The 24518-nt window shown below is 60.4% G+C and overlaps 1 protein-coding gene and 1 pseudogene across 5 annotated transcripts; both read right to left on the bottom strand.

The window, feature by feature from the left end:
- Nucleotides 1-242: 242 nt before the first annotated feature.
- Nucleotides 243-18593, bottom strand: CLUH (CLUH binding protein of NUMT mRNA). 5 transcript variants are annotated; one of them, XM_051824496.3, is made up of 26 exons: nucleotides 18363-18593; nucleotides 11731-11933; nucleotides 10800-10971; nucleotides 9865-10008; nucleotides 9590-9714; nucleotides 9338-9492; nucleotides 9133-9258; nucleotides 8714-8861; nucleotides 8457-8549; nucleotides 6996-7690; nucleotides 6154-6377; nucleotides 5890-5991; nucleotides 5617-5717; nucleotides 5056-5208; nucleotides 4906-4968; nucleotides 4546-4790; nucleotides 4299-4383; nucleotides 4053-4206; nucleotides 3831-3970; nucleotides 3224-3304; nucleotides 3022-3147; nucleotides 2818-2939; nucleotides 2492-2585; nucleotides 2255-2389; nucleotides 2104-2177; nucleotides 243-1564 (listed from the first exon to the last, which is right to left on the bottom strand). In XM_051824496.3, exons 1-26 carry the CDS (start codon nucleotides 18460-18462, stop codon nucleotides 1378-1380), a joined length of 4047 nt encoding a protein of 1348 aa, XP_051680456.1. In that variant the 5' UTR covers nucleotides 18463-18593; the 3' UTR covers nucleotides 243-1377. The 5 variants fall into 5 exon arrangements, with proteins under 5 accessions (XP_051680456.1, XP_051680455.1, XP_089173754.1 ...); XM_051824495.3 differs by having other exon boundaries at nucleotides 5890-5994; XM_089317628.1 differs by lacking the exon at nucleotides 18363-18593 and adding an exon at nucleotides 17128-17151 and having other exon boundaries at nucleotides 5890-5994.
- A 3051-nt stretch (nucleotides 18594-21644) lies between these two features.
- On the bottom strand, nucleotides 21645-22629 carry LOC149121221 (large ribosomal subunit protein eL38-like; annotated as a pseudogene).
- Nucleotides 22630-24518: the final 1889 nt, after the last annotated feature.

The following is a 24518-nucleotide window of genomic DNA, read 5'->3' on the forward strand; positions in this document are numbered from 1 at the left end:
GCAGGTGCACAGGTCCCCACTGGCCTTCTCTCCTGTCCCCAGTGACAGGTGGCATTCATCAGTGCAACTCCCCCAGAGGGCTGGTGCCTGACTGTGCCTAGGCCCTGAAGCCCCACCTGAGTGATCATGTAAACATAACCTTGAACTCCACCTCATTTACACATCCATCTCCTGGTGACACTGCCACAAAGCCCTGACAATTGAGTGAGACCCGGTGACAGAACACACGGGAGGCTGGGGCAGCAGGTTTCAAAAACTCACTTTATTCCAATGTGAAATGAAGACGTGATGGTTTAAAAACAAGAAAAAGTTCTTGATCAGCTGTGGGATGTTTGCTTGCTAGCTCCAGCCCACTCCCTTTGAAACAAGGTGTCTGGACAGGCCCCACCCAGGAGCAGCCCTCTCCACAAAGCCTGCACAGGCTCACAGGGGTGGCGACCTGGGCCCACAGGGCTCCAACAGCAGGCACAGGGCAGTGGGAGGGAAGCGGCCCCACTGCTACTCTGTACAAAGTGCCTGTGTGGCAAGGCGCAGGCAGGCCCACAGAGAGGTGACAATCACTCCTGTGTCTGCCAAGACTCCCCCTTCCCAGGATCCATGATTCAGCCCTCGTTCCCCACCCCCCGCCCCACCCCCACTGTGCGTTAGGCAGCTCAGGTTAAAATGGGGAGGATACATTCAGACCACAGCCCCCAAGGTTATCCCCACTGGGGGGCGGGGAGGTGAGTCAGAGCCTGTGGCAGCGCCTCCTGCTAGGCCAAGGGCAGACAGGCAGGGCTGGGTCTGGGAGACCAAGCCGCAGAGCCCTTCCCTCACGCCCCGAAGATTCAGCAAGGCCCAATCACCATGAGGAAGGAAGGCATACCCCAAGCCCCCAGCCCTGCCAGAGCTCCAGCCCCCCATGCCAGGACACAGGAAAAGCCCCCATGTGGTTTCTGGCTTGCAACCTGGACTTTGAGCCAGGTCAGGCCAGGACTGGGGCAGCAAGAGCAGCAGCCATCATGACAAACATACATAGGACCTGAGAAGTCGCATGTGCACGTCACCCCCTCGGAGCGGACGTGTGGCTATGTACAAGGTGGGACGGAGCGAGCCACGTGGGCACCGACACACTCGCGCACATCTGCTTGAGGAACGGACGCCACGCACGCCATTCAAGTGTCTCCAATCAGACCTCTGCGTCGCATACTCATTGACCAGTGCAAACACTTATCTTTTGGGGGGCAGGTGGGCAGGCCAGGCCAGATCCCAGAGGATGCTGGAGGGGGAGGGTGTGGAACATGGAAGAAGAGGACTTGCTTCCTCTCCCAGTCTGCAGGGCACGCCCCTTCCTCCTGGAGTCATGGGGCCACCGACTGTCCATCTGTCTCTCCCTTTCTACGCCTGCAGGCTCGGGGAAGAAGGGTCCTTGGCAGCCGCAGGCTGAGAGCCCACGTCCTGGAGGGGGCCCGCTGCCTCAGGCTCCGTGGCCATGGGTTCCTCAGCCTTGTCCCTGCTCTTGCTGGCCTCCTGCAGCTGGTGCCGCCGCGCCACCTCGGCCTTCAGATTCTCCAAGTCCTTTTGGCTGAGTGGAAGGAGGGGGTGAAAGTGATGTCAGACTGGGCCACACCCCCACCACCCTGCTGGCTCTGGGACACAAGCTGGGCCCCGTCACACATGCAGAGCAAGTGCTCCCTCCCTGAAGCAGGCAGAGTGAGCTCTGCGCACACGCCATGGCCACCAGCGGGGCCTGGCACCCGCGCGCCCTCACGGCCAGCTCAGAGAGGCAGCTCTGCCCACCCCAGTGGAGGGACGTCCAGCGTCTCCCGAGGCTGCGCACAGGAAGGGAGGGCAGCAGAGAAGGAACAGAGCCGGGTTTCACGTGCTGATACCAAAGACGGCTGAAACACGCTGCTAAGCGGTGCGCAAGCAAGGAAGGAAACAGCCGCCGTGCCCAGCACGCTACGACTCTGGTGGGAAGTCAGAGTGTGTGGGGAAGGGCGACAGCAGTGCATTCGCCGTGATGCAGGGGAAGGAGTCACTTTCCGATTCTGAGCCGTGCCAAGGTTGCAGGAGTTCAAATGCAAAAGCCTCCAGGCCCAGCAGCTGGCGGGCGCAGCTCACCTGAGCGGAATGAAGAGGATGCCGTTGATGACGTTGAGCTGCTCCAGGACGCTGGCCATGCTGGGGGCTGTGAACTGAGGGTGGGGGGGACACGCGCCAGTGAGCGAGGCCCGGAGCCAGGGGCGGGCGCACCGCCAGCCCAGGGACCAACCTTGAGGGGCGGGATGTTGGCGCTGGAGCCGTTGCGGTAGATCTCGTTCATAGTGCGCTGCAGGGCCACAGCCTGCTGGGTCAGGCACTTGAGGTATTCAGAGCTCTCCTTGGTCTTCTCGTGGTCCTCGCCCAGCTACAGCAGAGAGGCACAGACAGGGTGGGGGCGGGGTCAGGGCTGCGGGCAGACCCCAGGCTACCCCGGCCTCTCCCGGTCCCCAGCCCCGCCCCAGCCTACCTGCGTCTTGTAGATGGTGTAGCCTTCCTTCTCATGCTGCAGGGCCGAGCGGAACTCAGCTTTGCTCTCATAGACCCGGGCGACCAGGTGGTGGCTGCAGGAGGCCCGGTGAGGCAGGGGGTGTAAGTGGGCTGGGGTGGTGGGGACGAGGGATGGCCGTGGGGGTCTCTACAGCCCTACAGCCCGCCCTATAACTGACCCATGCGGTGCACCACAGCCCAGGGCACACAACAGCAGCAGCAACTCAGAGAAGCCAACTTGTCAGGAGGCAGACTGGGCAGAGCAGGGGTCCCTCTCACGACCTGCCTGGGCCCACGCAGCCTCACCTGAGGGCCACCTTGAGGGCCTTGGGCCCGTGGTACTTGGTGCTGACGGCCAGTGCATTCTCCAGGAAGCGCAGCGACAGGTCATACTCCATCACCCCGTGCAACACTAGCCCGATGTTGTTCTGGGGGAACAGTCGGGGGGCCTGGTCAGCCCTCGCTCTCCAGGACCGAGGCTGGTCCCCGCTGCCTGTCCCCAGCACTCACATCCAGCAGGGCCATCTCCGGGTGGTCCTCCCCGAACACCAGCAGCATGAGGTAGCGGGCGCGGTACAGCAGGCTCAGGGCCGTGGACAGCTGGCTGCTGGCGAAGCAGTACAGGGCCAGGTGCATCTGCAGGTGGGGCCAGGATGGGTCAGGGCGGCTGGGGCCCCCGCGCACGCAGGCCCACCCCCGACTGGCTACTCACGTATTCCTGGATGGTGTTGGGGTGCTCGATGCCCATCACTCGCTCGCTCATCAGCACTGCTTTCTGCTGGTTACTCAGGGCCTGGAGAGAGGGGTGGCGCAGCCCAACACTGGCTCCACCGCAGCTGCGCGGCAGGGAGCCCAAGCCCACTGCTATGGCCGGGGCTTCTAGGCCCCACCAAGACCTTTTAAAAACCCGTCGTCCCAACGGTCTATGCTGACGTGTACACACAAAGCTAAAACCTCACTACAGCAACACCTAACAGAGACTGAAACCCACGCCCACACCAACGGCAAAAGCAGCCCCTTTGCCTGGAGAGGCAGAGGGGGCCTAAAGCCTGCCCTCCTGAGTGGCCTTTTGAAGCTGCAGGGCAATCAGGGCCATCAGTGCCTGCCGCCCACCAGAGAGGTCCCCTTGCCATCACCCCCATGAGGGGAAGCCCTGCACCCCTTTTTCCTGTCAGGGCACACGAAGCTCGCGAACTCCCCCAGGGCTCACAGAACAAGCAAGGCCTGGGGTCTCCCCATAGGGGCCCCAAGATGAGCAGCACCCTAGCCCTGCGGACAGGGACCCCTTCTGATCCAGCACACGGGGGCTGCAGGCCCACCTCGGCATAGTCGCCCATGATGTAGTGCAGCCGGGCCAGGAGGCGCAGGCAGGCGCAGATCTCCACGTGCATGGCTCCGTACACGTTGTTGAACAGGTTCAAGGCCTCACTGATGAGCTCACAGCCCTCCTTCAGGAAGCCTGCGGGGCACCCCACGGAGAGCAAGGTCAGGGCTGGGCCGAAGGGGGCTCCCACCTCCACGCAGCCCACCTGGCCACGCACCCTGCTGTACTTTGGCCTGCCCGCTCTGAAAGAAGTGGAAGGCGTCCGAGGCCTTGGGGTTGACGTGTTTGACCACGGGGAAGATGTTCAGCACGTCCTCCTCGGTGAAGGCGGGCTTGTGGCGGCTGTCGAAGCTGTATTCCTTCAGCAGGATCTGGGGGACACAGCCCAGCGCCCACAGGCAGCCTCAGCTCCTGGCCACCACCAGTGCTATCTGGACACTGCCCCCACGGCCCTGTGACCCACCTGGATTCCAGTTTTCAGGGAGATCTCCCGCAGCAGCGTGATCTTCTGCAGACCGTATGTCTCCACGGCCTGGTCCACGGTCTCACTGCAAGGGGCAGCAGGCGCTGAGCAGCCCAGCCCCCGGCCCAAGCAGCAGCTGCTTCCCCATGACCCCTGGGAGCCCCACCTCTCCTTCCCCAAACCCGGGGTGCTCCAGGCCCGCTGTGACCAGGGCTGGACGCCGGCCCCACGCCTCCAGCTCACGCACCACTCCAGGGTGAAATCAAAGTAGTTCTTGGCCTCCTGGCAGATGTTCTTCCAGAGCTCCTGCGGGGTCATGACAGCCCAGGCTGTGTTGTCCGCCGCCCCTGGGGGCCGGTTTTTCCTCCTCTTGTTCCTCTTCTTGGAGACCAGCTCGTCGGCTGGCAGGTGTGCCACGGGGTTGGGGTAGGAGCTCAGGAAGCAGTTCAGGAAGTGGCTGATGGCGGCAGAGAGGCCCGAGAGCTCCACTCCCTGAGGGAGATTTTTGATCCAAGTCAGAGGCCCTCGTGGCCCGACCCAGGGCTCTTCCCTAGGGCCCCACATCGCAAAGGGAGGCCCTGGCCAGGCGGGACAGAGGTGGGGGCACCTGCAAGTATGTCTTGAAGATGTGCTTAGCAGAGCGCGTGATGAGCTCCCCGATGCCAATTTTCTGGAAGTGGTGGAAGAGGATAGTCTTGGTCAGGCCCACTTCCACCCTGCTCAACCCCCACCCCGACCCTGCCCAAGCGCCTCTCACATAGATGTGGTCCAGCTGCTCGCGGGCCGGGCTCCGCAGCACCAAGTCCAGCACCTTGCCCAGGTAGCGCATGTTGATCCCGCGCTGGCGCATCACCTCGGCCAGCGTGGCCCCGTCCATGGGCAGCACCGCGTGGTCTGTGCAGTCTTTCACCTGCGGACTGCAGCAGGTCAGGCCCCCCAGCCCTCCCTGGCACTCCCGGGGAGCTCCCGCTGTCCTAGGACCCTGGGAGAAGGAAGGGGCTGAGACCCCAGCTCCCGGTCAGGAGACACCCACAGCGAGGATGGGAGCAGTGAGCAGGGGCAAGGGGGCGAAGAGCCGAGAGCCCAGCAGGGAGCTGGCGGCACAGAATCTGTGGCCGCGAGGGAAGGAGTGGGGCGAGCAGCTGGGGGACCAGGATAGGACCTGCACCCAACCCCCCTGTACCTCCTAGGCTCCCCACCTGGCGTGGCCTCCGCCTTGCCTGACTCGCAAGCTCCAGAGTCGGTGACAGATGGGGCAGCAGAGCCTGCCACAGCCCCCTCCCCACGTCCCCCACCCGCTCTTGCGGGCCGCCCTCACCAAGCCAGGGATCTGGCAAGAGAGCAGGAAGGCGGCCGCATCCTTCAGCAGCTGCTTCTGGTCCCGAACTTCGTCCTGGCAGGACTCAGGAAAGCGCACCCCTGGGGGACAGCGAGCACAGAGGCTGGAGCCAGGCAGGGAGAGGCAAGGGCGGGCCCTGGGCGCCTGGGCTGCGGGGACCAGTGCTGAGGGGCGCACAGGTCTACCGCCACCGCCACCCCACCACGTGCCGTCCCCACCGCTAGAGGGCCTGTCGAGGCCCCAGCTGCTTGCCTGGCGAGAAGATATCAGGGTTAAAGCGGATGTCGAAGGCCGTGCTGCTGATGGAGCCGACGGCCTTGCACGCATTACGGATCACCTCCCGGCTCCGAGGGTCTGCTGTGGAGAGACAGCCTGATGGGAGGCAGCCCCACGCCTCTCCCCCAGCTGCTTGGGATGTCTGCCCGCTCCCGTGGGGCTGGGTCACGAGCCACCCGCCAGGGAGCAGCTACCAGGGCAGGCTTCAGGCCCCGCCCCCGACATCCACAGCAGATGCACCTGTGCCGTCGTCAGAGGCGATGGTCTCCGCCAGCTCCTTCACCTTGGCCAGGCCGCTCGCACTGCCGCCCTCCTCCTCACTTCCCGCCTCAGGGCCCGGGGGGTCTGCAGGCCTGGCCTCTGAGGAGAGGGGCCCACCATTCTCCAGCGGGGCGGGGCTCTCGGCCTTGCCGGCCTTCTGCTGCATCAGCTGCAGGGCAGCCAACTTCATGAAGAGGAGGTACCTGGTGCAGGAGATGGAAAAGGGGACCCAGAAGCCTTGCTGGCCGCAGGGCCCACAGCCAGCTCCCGGGCTCCTGCCTGCCGGACACAGCGCACACACACAGGCAGCCCAGCAACTCTTACTGGGCAGCAGCAGGTTGCAGCCAGACAGCGCGCCCTCCCCAGGAAGAAGGCAGCTGGCAGAGCAGGACCAGGACTCCCTGCCCAGGCCGGGGCACTCAGCAAGGGCAGAAACACCACAGGCGTCGTGAGGAAAGAACCATTCACAGTGTGCGACATTCGACGTGGCCGACCGCTAAGCAGTGATCTCCAGTGCCCTGCCGCCGGGCCCCGAGTGAGACATTTTAGCCGCCTCAGCAGACTCCACAGGCTGCTTAAGAGCAGAGCACCGCTCTGGCTGATGTCCAGGCGAAGAGCTCGCGAGCCGCAACTACAACGCAGCCCCTGGATCTGTGCATGTCACCGCCTGACTCGGAGTCGGTGGGGACAGGGCGCCAGCGAGGCTGTGCCGACTGGGTCCGAACTAGCCCAAGTGTCCAAACATCCCCCTTCACAGATGCGGCCCAGGACAACCAGGTGACCCCCCCCCTGCCCCGGCCCGGCGGCGGCTCGCTCCTCACCTGTGCTCCACAAAGGCGTCCACCAGCTCCTGGCGTAGGCAGCAGAGCTTGTGCCGGTGGGCGCGGGGGAAGCCGGCGCGGACACACTCCTCGGGCAGCTCCTCGCCAGGCACGGGCAGGAAGTTGAGGTCGGGAGGGAAGGTGCGCAGCAAGTCGAGGATGTAGTGGCGGCCGTCGTTGCCGATGATGCCCTTGCACTCGACCGAGGAGCACAGCTCCACCTCCTCGTCTCGGTCATTGAGCACCCGGTGCCGCAGGAGCTTGAGGGGCCGGCTCGTGCGCTCCAGCAGCTCCAGGTACCGCGGGTGCGACACTACCGTCTTGCCAAAGTCAATGGAGCCGTAGATGACGCTCTGCTCCTGGTCCCGCTCCAGGATGCCGGGGATGATGGACTGGGCCGTGACACGATAGCCACGGTAATCCACCACCACCGTGCCCAGCGTGTACAGCCCCTCCACGTCCACCGCGTTGTACGTGCGCACGCCGTTCAGGTCGTTGGTGGGTGCCACGTAGGCCGCCACGTCCCCGCCGAAGTCCTTGTAGTGGTCGCGGACGTCGAAGCCCAGGCTGAAGAAGATGTTGTTCCAGATGAACATCTGCATCTTGGTCTCCTCGCTGGGGTTGATGGCCATCACGTTGCCGTCAATGACAGCCATGGCGCCTCGCGTGGCTGCCGCGGTGAAGTCGCTGTGCACCTGCCAAGGCCAAGGAGGGAGGGTGAGGGAGGCGCCGCCCAGCGGAGACCTGGCCTGGTCCCACCTTGGCCACCCTCTCCCAGACTGTGGGGGCGACAGGGCAGGCCTGCCATGGCAGCTGAGCAACCTTAGCAAAAGGCAAGAAAACTACTCCCCAGAGGGAACACACACTCAGAGACAGAAGCGCCACACACTTAACAAGGCACGTGAAGACTGGAGTAGGCGTGCGAGATCCACTGGGTGTGTGCCGGCTGAACTTGGAGAGGAACCTTGACCTTTATGAGGTGTCTACAAGGTCACAGGAAGCAACGCCCACAAAGGACCTGGCATGACCCCTGGCAAAGTTAGTGCCCAAGAATTACAGCTCTTACTTTTACTATTATCTCTATGCAGGAAGATTACGGGGTTTTAAAAAGTTACTATTTTTTTCTCATTTCTCTTAGTTAACAGTACTAATAACTTTTAAGCCCAAGTGAGCTGACAGCATGACCCAGTGTGCTGCCACACTTGTGGGGCTGGGGCAGGCAGCAGTGCCCGGGGAGGGCTCCATGTGGCCAGTGAAGGGCATACATGGGTCAGATGGTGGCACTCGGCCCTGATGCAAAGGAAGTACAGCCCTCTCCCTCCCTAGAGACCAGACAGGAGTGGTCTGACAGAGGCAGTAGGTTGACAGGGCTGGGCCCAGCCCAGCTACCCTCTGTTGCTAGAGCGCCAGCCGGCAGGTGGTGGTGAGGCCAAAGCGTCCAGGCACACGGGGCTCAGGCACCTTGAAGATGGCTCTTTCTCGGAGCAGCCGCTCAGGCAGATTCTTGCGGGGCAGCTCCCTTGTTGTCTGCAGTTCCTCGTTCCAGTCCCGGGTCTGCAGAGCAGGCAGGGAGATGCAGGTTCAGTGTGAGCAGTCCCCTTCTTCCCCCTCCCCATGGACAGTCCCCAGCCCCCTAAGTGAACAGACGGCAGGCAGAGCCTCCGGCAGCAGCACAGAGCCCAGCGTGGCACCGGGGAGGGCACCCACGCTGCACGCACCTGTCCGGGAATGTGCTCCTCGTAGCCCAGCCTCGAGGTATAGGCATCCTCGGCACGCACACAGTCCATAGCGTGCTCGGCCTGGGGGGCCGTCCAGCTGTACACCTGGAATGGGGTGGCGATCCTCTCGAACGGGTGGCGCTGGACCCTGTGGCAAGCAGGGGACGGGGAGATGGGCAGCCCACCAAGTTCAGAGCCGGCCACAGACCCCTTCTGAGCCCAACAACCACCTCAACCCCTGCTCCCGCATCTTCTGGCCCAAGAGTCAGGCGGAAGCAGATGGGCACCTGCCCAGGGCTGCTGTCTGACAGCTTCCTCCAGGGGTGCTCCTGACACCGGGGGCGCAGGAGTTCACGCAGGCTGGCCCACTCTAACCCCCTGGGGCACAAGTCAAGGCAGGGTGACGGCACAGGCGCTACCTCTTCTTCTGCAGCACGGCAAAGTTCTTCTTGAAGGTCGGGCTGATCTGGTTGAGCAGCTCCACCAGGGAATGGCTGAGGAAGCGGGGGCTGGCAGGCTTGGGGTTGAAGTGATAGGCTGTGGACCTGCAGGAGAGGGCAGTGCTGAGCCCCAGGCCCTGAGGCGCAGGGCCCGCCGGGAGCCACGGGGCCGACAGGGACTCACTGGTTCAGGTAGAAGCCCCGTGTGGACGCGGTGATGCTGACTTGCCGGTCCTCAGCTGTGATCACAAACAGGTACATGAGGTCACCGTGCATCTTGCGGTTCCCAGGGGGCGGGTTCCAGCCGCTCATGGTGAGCACTTTCAGGCACTGCAAGGGCTGCAGGGTTGCCAGCCATGACCAGGCCTGCCTCCTAGTAGGGTGCCCTCCCCGTCCCACCAGAGACCCTCTTCTTTTGCTCCCCAGTGAGCCCCACCTTCCAGTCACGGTTCTGGGGCTGCAGGGGACACAACGGTCGCTCCCGGCTCCCTGGCAGGATGTACTCCGGTGGCGTGCAGTCGATGGGGTCCATCTCCAAACCCTTCTTCCGCCTCCCGCTGTCTGAGGGACCCGAGGCTGGTGGTCAGCCCTGGGCCAGCCACCTCCTTCCCTCAAGGTGGCTTCCGGGTAGAGGGCCCAGGCCTCAGCCCCTTGGCCAGCCCCTGGCCTCCTTGCCCTCCTGCCCACCCTGGGTCCCAGCACCGCCTGCACCTCCCAGGTCGCCATCCGTGAAGACACTCAGGAAGGACAAGGAGTTGCAGTCAACCCCATTGAAGGCATCAGCTGGGTCCAGGCTCTTGAGCAGGTCTCGGACATGGCGCACGTGGATGCGGGCCTCTCGAACCGTATATGGCTCTGTCGGGGGAGAGGCCAGTGTTACCAGGGCGGGGGCCTCCCTCCCCTCCACAACTACTTGCCTAGCACAGGGAATGGGAGAGGGGGGAGCAGGTGCAATTGGCTGGCTTGAATTCTCAACTTAGGCTTCCACTTTCAAGTTTCATTATGAACACATGAGCAGGTGCTCCAGTTTGCACTTGCACACACATGCACACGTGCACGCGCGCACACATCCTGTCTGCTGGTGGGCAGGGACCCTTGCTCACAAAGAACCTTCCGCAGAATGCCAACTGAGGACATACAGGCCTTGGGGACCACAAGGTCCCCACGGAAGCCCTCACTCAGGGGTGTCCTGAGGCTGTACAGGTTGCTCCCACTTCAACACTGCCCCCCCAGAGTGCTTCATGGGTGGTTCTTTTGTGGGGATGGGGGAGCCTGAGTGGCTTCTACCCAGAGTACTGGAGCATACAGGAGCCTCGATTTTACACCCAAACCATGCTCCACCCCTCACTGACAGCTCCTCCGTACTGGGCCTGATCTCCCACTCCAAAGGGAGATGAGACTTAACACTTATCCTGCCTGAATTTCATCAGGCTGGCTCCTAACCCAGTCTGGCTTTGTTCAGAATTATGACTGTTCTTTAAACCATAGGCCATGCCACTGAGGGTGCAGGTGTGGTATCCTGAGCAGTAGACCTGTACTCCGGTCCCATATCCACTGGCTCATTTGTGAGAGAGTTGCCAGCAGGGGCAGGCAGCACACCACCTGGGGTCCTCCCCTGGCTGACCACTCTCAACTTCCAAACCAACCTTCCACCACGCGGAGCACTGAGCCCTCCTGCAGCCCCTCCACGCTGCGCAGCTCTGAGAAGTGGTCCAGCATGTTGCCGTCTAGGTGCAGTGAGAAGCAGGTGCGGTGACACGTGTCCTCACGGTCCATGAGCACCTGGTGGATCTCCTGCACCATCTCCTGGGGTGACACCTGCCAAGAAAAGGCCCAGCCCAGGCCACCCTGCTGAATGGCCACACAGCAAGGAACCAGGACACAGCACCTACACCCAGCCCAAAGTTCCCAAATCCCTAGAATAAATGCCCCCCAATACTCAGCCTCCCACAGGGCTTTCAAATTCTAAGCCCTGTCCAGACACACCATGCCCCTTTGCACCTGTGTACGCATAGGATAGAGCCTAGTGGTCCTGCCACGACCATAAACTACTCCTGCAGACCAAAGGCGGGCCTGGAGCAGAGCACGGGAGATGGCAGGACAGGGAGAGAAACCAAACAAACTGGCTTCCTCCTTTGTCCAACGCCAGGGTTCTCAATGTAAACGGCCTTCGCCTTCCAGAAGCAGTGCTCTGGGGCCCCAGTCTATGTCTATGGAGAACGACCTAAGAGAGCCTGGCCTGGGTCCCCAGAGTTACCAGCCTGCAAGGCCTCTGGGTTGGCTCTGCCCTTGGAGACCACCAGTATGACCCACCCCACTGGCAGATGGTAAAATCACGGCCCAGAGAAGTGACCTACTAAGGTCCCAGAGCAAGAAGCTGAGAGTCCTGGGACCCCAACAACATTATTTCCCTTCCCAAACAGGGCTGCAGTCCCTGCTGGTTCTTGTGCCCTGGCAATGAGGCAATGACCTGGACTTGATTCCTATGCCCACCCTGGGCAAGGCCCAGCAAAAAAGGTGAGATTTGGATCCAGATGGCCCAGGCCCTGGTCCCCTAAGCCCCGTCCTCCCTCTGACCTGCAGGGAGAAGGGCTCGATCCCAGGGGCCAGGATCTTCACAGAAAAGCCGGTGTCCTGAATGACAATGACTTCCTGTCCCGTGGTCTCATCTCCTGGCTCAGTCTCATCCAGCCCGTTCTCCCTCTGAGGCTCGGCTGCCCCATCCTCCTTCTTCAGGCTGTCTGGGCAGTCTCCATTCAGCAGCATGACTGATGGTGGCTCTGCAGGTGACAAAAAAGGAGCTAAGTCAGAGGCGCCTGTGTGCCTTGCCTGAGCCCAGTGGGCACACGCCCTGTGGGATGGGGGCTGCCCTAGCCCTGACAGTGCAACCCACCTCGCCCTCCGCACGCCTGCAGACCACCACCTTCTCACATACCCTCCCTTCTCGCACGCTGCTCCTCCACCCTCCACAGCCGGGCTTTCACCTCAAGCTGCTGCCCAAACCACACCCTGCTCAAGGCCAAGGCCACGGGGCTTCTCTAGTGCACCTGGCATGCCAGCAGCGCCCTACACCACCAGCCTGTCCCCCTCTTCCTCCTTTTTCCTGACCAGCGCAACACTCCTGCCCTGCCCTCTCTAGCTCCGGGCTGTTCCATGGTACTGAGCTGTGGGTGCTGGGGTCCCAGCCTTGGCCCCTCATTCTCACCTCACCTCTCCCATGCCTCAAACACCCTCCTGCCTCATAGCTCATGCTTTTCATTAAAAGTTGCCAACAGGGAGCCAGCTCTGTGGCATGGTGGATAAAGCCGCTGCCTGCAGTGTGGGCATCCCATAGGAGTACTGGTTCAAGTCCCAGTTGTTCCTCTTACAATTTAGCTCTCTGCTGTGGCCTGGGAAAGCGGTGGAAGATGGTCCAACAGCTTGGACTGCTGCACCCACGTGGGAGACCAGGAAGAAGCTCCCGGATCTTGGCTTCAGATTGGCTCAGTTTCAACCCTTGCGGCCATTTGGGGAGTGACCCAGTGGATGGAAGACCTCTCTCTCTCTGCCTCTCTGTAACTCTGCCTTTCAAATAAAAAATAACTCTTAAAAAAAAAAAAAAGTTGCCAACTGTCCTCCAGGCATCAACAGCTAGCTGCCCCCTGGGTGTCAATGCAGTCTCGATGGAACCCCCTGCTCTGTCTAGTCCTCAATCCAGTCACCCAACCTCACATTCCAACTGGACGGGGGCTGGCCTCTGCAGCCCTGGCCTGGGCACAGGTACCCATCATGCTCCAGGAAAGCACCTGCAGCCCTTCTCTTAGTAACTGCACTCTTCCCAAGTACAGTTTCTTCTGCCAGCACACTCGGGCCTCCACCTGACGTCACCCCTGTCGCTCCCAGCCCCTGCCTCAAGCTCCTAGGCATCCTTTAGGGCCAAGGGGAAACAAGCCTGATTCCAGAAGCCTGCCCAACAAGCCTCACTAGCAGAATGAGCCCCTGGTTCCCAGGAGACAGGACAGCATGCTGCTGTGCTCTCGGTGGCAGCTCTACCTCCCACCTGCCCGCCCAGGCCCAGTGAAAAGGCGTCAGATCCATGAATGGACTACAGCTACCTTCAGCTACATCAGACACCCGTGAGCAGGTAGGGGCATGAGGCCACACCATCCACCTCTCCCCAGGAGACACGGGAAGAGGGGAGCCTTCCCTTCAGCAAAATACAGCCTTCCAAATACCTGGACTCCTGTCACCCAAATACATGACTCCTGGCTTCAACCTGACCTAGCCCTGGCTGCTGTGATCACCGGGGAGCCAACCAATGGATCAAAGGCCTCTGTCCGTCCTTCTCAGTCACCTTATCTTTCAAATAAGTAAATAAATAAATCTCTACGAAAGAAAAGACAGACCAGACCACAGCCTGCCTAAAAACCCACTTGGCAAATGAGAACCCTGGCCGCCAAGGCCCGCTTGTTAGGACAAGCTGACCCCCTTGGCTTGGCGCTCAACAATCCCGGGTCTGAGCAAGGCTGTGGGGAGGACGGCTCCCCTGCTCTGATCTCAGCTCCCCTCATCCCTGGCTGTCAGCAGTGGGCATGCAGCGCCTTTCTCCAGCACTCTACGGGCCCTGCTCAGACCCCCAGACGTGTGGAGTAGCACAGGGGCACACACAGGACCCGAAAAGAAGCCACCCTTTTCCCTTAGCCCTCAACTCAGTGATAACTAGGGCCTCCAGGAGATCAGGTAAGGGCCCTCTTTCCTCTCTCCAAACCTGGATGAAACTCCCAAGAACCACAAGGACACACTAGGAGCCAACAGCCCTGGCAGGGAAACCGGAAGCCCCTGGAGAGGGAGTGGCCCCATCGGAAAGGCAGACGGGAGGGTCAGCCTTCCAATCGTCAGAGGGACAGCAGAGAGCAACAGCTGCCCCCACCGAGCACCCGGGAAGCGCCCTGCTGGCTGGCAGCCCCAGCAAGGGCCCCACCCAAAGGGCAGCAGCAGTTTCGAGCTCTCAGATGGGTCAGAGACCTGGCTCCAGACAGGCAGCCTGTGCTCCCTGGGATGTCTGGAGTGGGGATGACACAGGGAAGGGCGGAAGACAAGGCAAGGTGGCCCCAGCTCCTACTCCTTCCCCAGCCCAGGGAGCCCGGCACCCCTGGGGCTGCGACAGCCAGTCTTGTCCCTCCCCTTCCTCCAAGGGACCCTGAAGGTCTCCCTCCCACTAGATTAAGGCCCAGTGACCTCCCCGGCAGGAGGCCCAGCTAGTTGGCGCTGCCCCCACGGCCCACCTGGTGCAGTCGGCGGCTGCCCTCTCCTCAGCTCTGGGTATTCGGGGCTGCCATGGCAGCGAGGTGACCGGCGTTCCAGCTCCGGCCCAGCAGAGCCTGTGGTCCCAGCTCCGGCCTCTGCCACTACCCTTGCCCTAACACGGCTGGAGCTCCAGCTGGCTTCGGGTTTCAGTGAGGCCAGGCCTGTTGGGGCGGCCTGGGGAAGGGCACGTTCCCCCTGCCTTGAATCCTGCTCAAGGTCGGCCAGAAGGACGGCTGAGGGCCAGGAGGCCGCAGTGGCTCCGGGACCCCAAAGGGTGCTGTTCTCAGCGCTCAGGCCTACGTCTCCAGGTGCCCCAGAGAGGGACTCGCTGCTGGTGGAGCCGTTAAAGGAACAGGAGAACCCCGAATTTGTACTCCCTGGATCCCTCAGGATTGAGGGACCAGGGGACTGGCTGGAACGCACAGGGCCCAGCAAAGGGGTCCTCTCTTCAGCTCCAACCCTCCTAGAGGTGGGCAAGACTGCTTCTGCCAGCTGCTGGCAACAGCTGGCACAGACCCAGGCCCAGGCCATGAAGTGGCCACCCCTGCCCACCCGTCCCACACACTGGTGCCCTGCCTGCCTGCTGGGTCAAGAGGCTGGTGGAGCCTCTGGCTCCTGCTGCCCCCTGCAGGTGACCTGGCAGCTATCCCCTCTCCCTTCGTCACTGGTTCTGGTGGGAGGGGGATGGGCCCCCACTCTCCCAGAGGACAAATGCACTGGCGCCCTGAGCCTCCAAGCTCCACCAGGAAGCTGGCAGGCTCTCTTCCCAGCAGCCCCTGCGCTGCCAGGAGCAAACCAAGTGTCTCCCCCAGGGAAAACAGAGCTGGCAGCAGGAGGCTGAAGGCCGCTGGGCTGCAGAGAAGCGGCATGCCCAGCCCCGCCAGGGCGCCTTCCCAGGCCTCTGACTTGTTGCCAAGGCCCAGCCAGGGCTGCTGCACTGTCCATACTAACCAGCAGGGGTGGGCTGGGGAGCAAAGGCCCTGCCTCTCCAGGGCCCCTCTCCCCCAGGCCTCACACAAAGACCAGCTGGTAAGAAGACTAAGCCCAGGTAGAGCTCCCACCCCACCCCTAAACATCCCTAACCCTCTGGAGAAGGGGGAAGGGCAAGGCAGCCTGGCAATGACCTCAGGGGAGTGTGGATGAGCATCGCCACTCAGATCACCACAGAGCAGGGCTGCTCCAGGCCTCACCCGCAGCAGGTCCCTAACTCAACTAAACCGCCCTGTCTCACTAGTGAAACTGAGGCTCCCGAAGACGAATAAGCAAGCTGCCCAACGTCACAGAGGCAACCGGCAGCAAAGCAGTCAAGAGGAGACCGGGTGTGGCGCCCAAGCTCGGGCCTGAGCACAAGCCACTGTGCTTCCTGGGGCCGAGCTGCAGAGCAAGAGGTGAGCAGCACTGGCTTCCTCCTAGGCCTCGGGCCACAGCCTGAGACGGCGAGCTTTCTCCAGTCATTGGCTCCCCAAAGCCTCTATACCCCCAGGCCAGCACCACCCCCCTCCCCCAAACCAGGAGGCAGCTCTGAGGATCAGGCTTTAGTGAAAAAGGGTGGGAGGGGGTGCCCAGTGCTTTATTCACAGGCAAGCTCCGCTGGCACTGTGCACACACCAGTGCACACGCACGGGCACGGACAGACCAGTGAAGGGAGAAGCATATCCCAGCCCTGGCTTGGCAGCACACGACTCCCACAAGCAGCAAATAGAAGAAACTTAGGCCACCACAGGTGGCCTCTGTGTGCCTCCCCAATCTGGCATGGTCTCAAGAGACAGTGCCAAAGCCAGGCCACACCCCAGCCAAAGACTCAGCAGCTGAGGCCCCAGCAGGAAGTAAGGCCCCAAAAGGCACATCACTCCACCCCAGAAACCCAAGGCTGCAAGGAATGGGCAAGGCAGCAGGCCGCCTAGACTGAAGACCCCAAGGAAGCAGGCACCTGTGTCTCCTTCCGGGGCCCACCCAGGCCAGAGCAGGTCTGCAGGGTCTGAAGACAGTCCAGGGTTCCAATAGCTCCTCTGTCCAGACCCCAGCCAAGAAAGAGCACCAGGATCCCACTGGGGGAGCTCCTGTGAGCCCCTAAATCCTCTCCAGTCGGCCATCACCTTCTCCTCCCTCTCTAGGCCTCAACTCCAGGGATCCCTCCCCTAGGCAGAACCTGAAAAACCTGCCCGTTCTCTTCACCCCTAAATTCCCAAGCAGGTAACAGACCCTTGTCCACCCCCCCACAGGTCCTGATCACCTCTCTTTAAAGAGACTGGGGAGCCTTCCAGAGCTAAGTCCTGATGGGGGGGGGGGGTCTGCCGGGGGCCTACACGAAGGCTCCTTTTTTCTTCTGATAGACCCAGGCTGGCTATCTACACTAGCTTCCCAGGGACACAGGAGCCAAGGGCCTATCCACTGAGAACGCTCCCAGCTTCCCCAAGACGAACAGCTGTGCCCTGCCCCTGCCCCTGCCCCAGCTCACCCCACAAGGAGGCCCTGGCTGAGGGGCCTCGTTCAGGCCCTCTGGGAGCTCCCCCACCAGACTCTCCCTCCCCTCTCTCCTACAGGAGCTCTGGCTCCCACACCTGAGCTAAACCAACCCGCCACGCTCCTGCTCCTCCCCCTCTCCCCACCAGGCTGGGTCAGCCTTGGCATTCTGGCCGTGAGCTACAAATCCAAAAAGCTTCCCCAACAACCAAATGGCTGTGTGACCTTGGGCGAGTCAGTTCAGCTCCTCTGGTCTCTCAGCTGCAGGGGAAAACGGCAGCCCTAGCCCCCTCTTATCTAGCTTGCTCCGCTGATTCAGAACACACCCTGGTGGGCTGTGGTTATCAGCAACTGTTTTTGCTCCAGCCTTGGCTGAGGCAATCAGCAAGGCTCCTTGGTACCTGCCCCCACCCCAAGGTAACTCAGCTGTGCACCGGGGTGGGGGCTGGGTCAGGAGGCCTACCCAAGCTGCCTCCTGGGAAGCAGATGATGATTAAGGGCTAAGACCACAAGTGCCTACTGAGTTAGTGGGAGTTCTGCACTCCCACTGCTACCCAGGGTCCAGCCCCCAGGCTGGGGCGCTGACAGCTGAGGGGCTGGCCCGAGAGGCGGTGTAAGGAGCGGCAGGCCGTGCCCCAGACAAGCTGCAGCCACTCCCAAAAGCAATGGCCACGACAGCCCCCCTGGGGGAGAACGAGGAGCTCCACTCCACACTAATGACCTTTGCCTTAAACACAGCAACTCGAGTCTGACCCACTTTTCGCAATAAGGCAGGTTAATGATCAAGTTCTGGCACAAACACCTCTCCCTGCCATGGAGCTGGCATTCCCCCATACACCGGCAGACCCCCGGGGTCAGCCGACCTGGAAGAGCAATGACCAGAGCCTGAGGACCTGCAGTTAACACCTTGCCCCTGAGAATGAACTAGAGACGCCCCCTCACAACACCTCTCGCCCGCTCGCCCACCCCCGGGCAACTTGTGCTCTTCCCGGACCAAGCTTGGGAACCCTTAAACGAAGCCCAGCCCTGCCGTCGCAGGCGTTGTCCGGGAGCCCGAAGCGGAAAGGGAGCGGCCCGAGGCAGAACGGCCCGCAAGTGTCAGAGTGACCCCAGGCCAGAAGCTTCCCCCGCCGGGGGCCGCAGGGGGTGGGGCCGAGCCCATCTGTCCGCCGCGGCGGCGCACCCCGACACCGCGTGTGCGCGCACGTGTCCCCGCGACCCGGCGCGCGTGTGCCCGCCGGAGCTGCCCTTCCCGGGACCCCACGTGCGAAGCCCAGGCCGCCGCCGGGGGCGACAGTGAAGGTGACCTTCAGGGCGGGGGCGGCCCGACGCAGGGCCCCGCGAGGTGCCACCGGGCCTGGCGCTTAGGGAAGGCAGCGGTCCCCGCGGAGTCCCAAGCCCGCCCGCCCGGCCCGGTCCAGGCCCCCGCCCAGCTACCCACTGGCCCCGGCCCCGCTCACCGGCCGCACTCGGCCTCCCCTTGCCGCCGGCCTGCGGGCCGTGCTCTCGGGCGTTGTCGGCCGGGGCGGCCGCCGGCAACTCGTCCGTCTTGATGACCATGGCGGCGGGAGCGGGCGTCCGGCTCAGCTGTCCGCGCCGCCCGCCGCGCCACTAACCCAAGTGCCCTGCGCGCCGCGGCCGCTGCGGGAAGGACGGAGTCACCGGCCCACGTGGTGCGCGCTGTAGCCTTTGACCCCTCCGCCGCTCCCCTGCCCCGCCCTCGCGCCCGGCCCGGCCCACGGAAGCTCGCGAGGGACAAAACGCGCCGCGCCTCGTCGGCCGTCCACCGACGCGGTGACTTTCCCGAATGCCTTAAAGGCAACGCGTTCTGACACAAGGGAGAGGGAAACTTTGGCCTCTCGAGGGGCGGGGCCTCAGGGACGCGTCCCTGCCGTTCGCGGCCCATCAGGCGGTCGCCGTGACCTTGGGTGGAGACTGGTCTAGGACCGACATGCTCAACCTCCCCTCCCCCAGCGACCCTCTACTTCCTATTGCAAATTTGCCCAGTGACCGTGCGCTCGCTGGACGGCGCCCTCCTCACCGAGGTGTCCTTTCCCGCCCAGGGAGTGGGAGTAGGGTGGAGGGCAGCCTAGGACACAGTCACCGGGCCTGGGGATGAAGTGTCGAACTTTATCCTGAGCCACAAGGCCCCCTCCCCCAGCAGCGTCCTGGACACCCCACCCCGCCACAGGGAGTGTCACTTGCAGGCTGGTATCCTCGCTTTACTGTGCAGAAAACTGTGACCAAGGTCGCACAGGGAGCGAGATTAGAGCTAGGTCAGTGGACATCCACAGCCTGGACCCTTGAGTTCATATTTGGTGGGGACTGAGGAGCCAGGTTGGCGATGGCTGCAGAGGTGACGCTTGAACTGGGTCATTGCCAAGGACATCTCCAGACACACGGGGCTGGTCTTTCTGCACAGGCCCAGGGAGCCCTTGTGAAGCTCTCCATGCATGTGCCCAGCGTTTGCCAGGATTTATGCGTCTGGGGAAGCTGAAGTGGGGCGGGGGGGGGGGGTGCGGAATGCCTACCTAAGGCCTTGCACAGACTGCAAAGGAAAGTAGACTTTGTCCTGCAGTTGCAGGCAGTGAGAAATGGAGCCAGTGAAAGGAGGAAGGCTTTAAACACGAGGAAGGGAGGTGAAAGTGATAAGATTCGCGTCTCAGAATGATCCCTGTGGCCGCTGGGGATTGGAGGGTAGATAAGGAAGACTGAGCTGGGCTGGGGAGGTGAGTTAGGACTGTTGCACAAAAAGGCTGGAAATCTGAGCCAGACCTGACTCCTGGATCTACACAGAAGGCAGGTATGCGGGAACCTGACACCGGATCACATCGGAAGTCTCTCTCGGTCTTTTAATATATACTTATTTATTTGAAAGGCACAGTAACAGAGAGAGGGAGGGAAAGGCAGAGAAGAGAGATCTTCCATGCACTGCTTCACTCCCCAAATGGCTGTGGGCCAGTGAACCAGCAGGTGGGCTCGACCACTCTCTCTCTCCCATTCAAATAAAGAAACAAGCAAATAATGTAAAAGGCCACACCCACCTATCTCGCCTCACCCATCTATTGGGAGGAGGTGGTGGTCACCGGAGCACGTTAGGGAGTGTGGAACACTCTGAGCCCCAAGTCTTCCATACAGGGACTGCAAGACCCGCAGGAACTCAGGGCTGCGGGAGGATCAGCAGTGAATCAGGCCCAGCTTCTGCAGGAAGCAGTTTCTTTTTTTTTTTTTTTTTGACAGGCAGAGTAGACAGTGAGAGAGAGAGACAGAGAGAAAGGTCTTCCTTTGCCGTTGGTTCACCCTCCAATGGCCGCTGCACCACGCTGATCCGATGGCAGGAACCAGGTACTTCTCCTGGTCTCCCATGGGGTGCAGGGCCCAAGCACTTGGGCCATCCTCCACTGCACTCCCTGGCCACAGCAGAGAGCTGGCCTGGAAGAGGGGCAACCGGGACAGAATCCGGCGCCCCGACTGGGACTAGAACCTGGTGTGCCAGCGCCGCAAGGCGGAGGATTAGCCTAGTGAGCCGCGGCACCGGCCAGGAAGCAGTTTCAATCTGCAGAACAAACAGATGGACGAATTCTGGGAAGAGGTTGCTCTGAACTGAGTTGTGTTTGTTTCTGGGAGGCAGACACACATACACACAGAAGGAGCGCCTCATCCACTGGTTCACACCCCAAATGCCCACAGCTGCAGCTAGGCCTGACTGAAGCCAGGAACCAGAACCTCAATCCAGGTCTCCCACTCAGCTGTGGCTGCTGCCTCCCAGTATCCCCCCTTAATAGGAAGTTGGAGTCAGGAACCAGAGCCAGGACTTGAACCCGGGTACTCCACTGTGGGATGTGGGCTTCCTGACTGGTATTTTCACTGCTAGGCCAAATGCCCTCCCCTGAACCAAGTTGCGAAGGGTAAGAAGGATTTTAATGAACATGTCAGAGGAATGATGCGGTCACACATGGAAGGGAGAACTACAGAAATTTATTTCCTTTTTAGTTACTTTTACAAATATTTTAACTTGGGGCCAGCACTGTGGCACAGCAGGTTAATGCCCTGGCCTGAAGCGCCGGCATCCTGTTTGGGCGCCGTTTCTAGTCCTGGCTGCTCCTCTTCCCATCCAGCTCTCTGCTGTGGCCTACTCCCTGGGCCCCTTCACCCACGTGGGAGACCAGAAAGAAGCTCCTGGCTCCTGGCTTCAGATGGGCAAAGCTCCAGCTGTTGTAGCCATTTGGGGAGTAGAACAGCGGATGAAACACCTCTCTCTCTGTCTCTACCTCTCTCTGTAGCTTTCAAATAAATAAAAGAAATATTAAAAAAGAAATATTTTAACTTTCCTAATTTTATTTTATCTATCTTTTCATTTAAAAAATTTTAATACAGGCGCTGGCACTGTGGCATACTTGCTAAAGCCCCCGCCTGCAGTGCTGGCATCCCATGTAGGCACTGGTTTCAGTCCCAGCTGCTGCACTTCTGATCCAGCACCCTGCTAGTGTGCCTGGGAAAGCAGCAGACGAGGACCCAAGTGCTTGGGCCCCTACACCCACTTGAGAGACCTGAAAGAAGTGCCAGGCTCCTGGGTTCAGATCTGCCTAGCTTCACGCATTGCTGCCATTTGGGGAGTGAACCAATGGGCGGAAGACCTCTTTCTCTCTCCTTCTGCCTCTGCCTCTGTAACTCTGCCTTTCAAATAAATTAAATAAATCTTTTAAAAAGGTTTTAATACAGTTCAAACTGGTCTTTCTGGTTTATTTCAGCTTTTTTGCTGCCAGGCCCGGGGCCAGAGACTGCTTCAGCTTCTCCACCTTCTCTCTCTCTCTCTCTCTTTTTTTTTTTTTTTTTTTTTTTTTGACAGGCAGAGTGGACAGTGAGAGAGAGAGACAGAGAGAAAGGTCTTCCTTTGCCGTTGGTTCACCCTCCAATGGCCGCCGCGGCCGGCGCTCTGCGGCCGGCGCACCGCGCTGATCCGATGGCAGGAGCCAGGAGCCAGGTGCTTTTCCTGGTCTCCCATGGGGTGCAGGGCCCAAGCACCTGGGCCATCCTCCACTGCACTCCCTGGCCACAGCAGAGGGCTGGCCTGGAAGAGGGGCAACCGGGACAGAATCCGGCGCCCCGACCGGGACTAGAACCCGGTGTGCCGGCGCCGCTAGGCGGAGGATTAGCCTACTGAGCCGCGGCGCCGGCCTCTCTCTCTCTTTTTTTTAAGATTTATTTATTTGAAAGAGTTACACAGAGAGAAAGAGAGAGAGAGAGAGAGAGAGAGAGAGAGAGATGTTCCATCCGATGGTTCACTCCCCAATGGGCTGCAACGGCTGGAGCTGCACCAATCCAAAGCCAGGAGCCAGGAGCTTCTTCTGGGTTTCTCATGCAGGTGCAGCGGCCCAAGGACTTGGGCCATCTTCTACTGCTTTCCCAGGTCATAGCAGAGAGCTAGATCAGAACTGGAGCAGCCGGGTCTCGAACTGGTGCCCATATGGGATGCCAGCATTTCAGGCCAGGGAGTTAACCCTCTGCGCCATAGCGCCGGCCCCATTTTCTTCTTTTTTTTTTTTTTTTTTTTTTTTAAGATTTATCTCCACCTTCTCCTTGTCTGTGATGACCAACGTGTAAAGACACTATGCAGCAAACTTTAAACTTCACAATGTCCTTATTCTTCCTGATCTTGATAGACTTAGCATTCTCTCACCCGGCTGTCAGCAACAAGACCTTGATTTCTCCAATTTTCCGAGGCATGAAGATGAGGCTGCAGACTAGTACCGCAGCAAGAATTGAGAAAGGCAGAAGGGAGCTCGGGCTTCCTAATGTTAAATAGGTAATGCATTCACATAGTTCAAACTCCAAAAAGTACAAAAGGGCATACAGTGAACAGTCCCTCACTGGCCCCTGGCCAACCAACCAAGTGTGTGTGGACTCATACATGTCTCCCTTTAAGTTCATGCAGGGTTGAGCCTTTGTCCTAGTGGTGGGACACCCACATCCCATATCAGAGTGCCTGGATTCAAGTCCCGACTTCACTTCCAATGCCAGCATCCTGCTAATGTGCACCCTGGGAGGCAAGAAAATGTGTCTTATGAAAAACTATGCATAGATTTCAATTTTTTTCCACTTACATCAACATCTTTTAATTCCATTTTCCATAATCTTTTTGAATTAACCTTGGACACGTGCAGTGTATATGCAGAGAGTATCTCCAGAAGAGTGTAGAAGGTAAACTTGGTTGGTTCACTCTAGGTCTGTGCCAGGCTGAAGCCAGGAGCCTGGGATTCCATGAGGGTCTTCCACATGGGTGCAGGGGCCCAGGCACTTGGGCCATCTTCCTCTGCCTTCCCAGGTGCATGAGCGGGGAACTGAATGAAAGGTGGAACCAATGATGACATAGGATGCCGGCGATGCAGGTGGCCGCTCTACCCACTGGGCCTTGATGCCGGCCCCCCGCTGCTCTCTCAATATTTAGGCTTCCCTTGCAGATCTTCCCTTGTATCCAGAGCTCTGGATCTCTGTGCTCTCCCTGTCCTCATAAGCAATGTCTGTGTTAGCTGCTGCCAGCGTGGAGGCTGGTAACCAGTCTATCCGTGAGCCTCATGACTAACCAGTGCCACAGCCTTAGGCTCTGGAACTTGTCTTCCCCTTTCTCTCACAGGCTCCTGTTGCACAACTCCCATCCTCAGGGCTCCCGGCGGCACTCCTGAGGCAGGCCCCTGTGTAAAGATGCTGCATAAAGGGGCCAGCATTGTGGCATAGCGAGTTGAGCTGCCGCCTGTGACCCCAGCATCTGGTATAGGAGTCCCAGCTGCTCCACTTCCGATCCAGCTCTCCGCTAATGAGCCTGGGAAAACAATGGAAGATGGCTCAGGTGCTTGGGCCCCTGCCACCCATGTGAGACATCCAGATGGAGGTCCAAGCTCCTTGCTTTGGCCTGGCCCAGCCTCAGCTGTTGTGGCTGTTTGGGGAGTGAACCAGCAGATGGAAGAGCTCTCCCTCTCTCTGTGTAACTCTGCCTTTCAAATAAATAAATAAATCTTCATAAAGAAAGGATGTTGTAAAAGGACAAAGAGAATTTTTATGTAGGCTGAGACCAGCTGGCATCACCTGCTTAGAGCTTCCCACCTCCCTAATTACCCCACCTCCCCCTCCCTTGCAGAGTTCCCCTGGGCCTCGGAGGGGTGGAGCAGGAACCCAAACCTCTTTTACCTTCCTGGTCTGACTCTGGGGACCCCTAAATGTCTCACCCCCATCAACCCCAAACCTGTGTGGGCAGAACTTCTAGAGAGGAAGGGAAGACAACCAGTGAGATGCTGCAGGCCTCGGGCTCCCCACCTAAAACACGGAGGGCTTGCGTGGATGTCCTCGGAGGGTTGTCTGTTGCCAACATTGCCCAGCTTGGCTCCCAACTGTGACTCTGGGATGGACTCAGCCCAGCAGCTCCAGGGGTCTGCTTGGGAGACCCTGAAGTCAAACTGCCCAACATGTGGACTGAGAGGGGTGGAGGCAGTTCCGCAAAAGGGAGATAGGCCTTGTTATTAGAGGGGTTTGGGGCAAAACCATTAGGTTCCTTGCATCCTTAGAACATCCTTAGAACATGCCTGGAGGTGGCTGGGGCTGGCATTATGGCACAGGAGGTT

Source organism: Oryctolagus cuniculus, chromosome 17, assembly GCF_051225735.1.
Source record: "Oryctolagus cuniculus isolate XC-2025 breed Fujian yellow rabbit chromosome 17, ASM5122573v1, whole genome shotgun sequence".
NCBI classification, from domain to species: domain Eukaryota; kingdom Metazoa; phylum Chordata; class Mammalia; order Lagomorpha; family Leporidae; genus Oryctolagus; species Oryctolagus cuniculus.

Excerpts from the sequence above, each read along its gene's own strand:
- CLUH (XM_051824494.2), bottom strand. The coding sequence starts at position 14,970 with ATGGCCTGGGCCTGGGTCTGTGCCAGCTGTTGCCAGCAGCTGGCAGAA. Across the intron at positions 6,378-6,995 it reads GACGCCTTTGTGGAGCACAG|GTACCTCCTCTTCATGAAGT; the intron begins GTGAGGAGCGAG and ends CTCCTGCACCAG. Across the intron at positions 3,148-3,223 it reads CCAACACCATCCAGGAATAC|ATGCACCTGGCCCTGTACTG; the intron begins GTGAGTAGCCAG and ends CCCCACCTGCAG.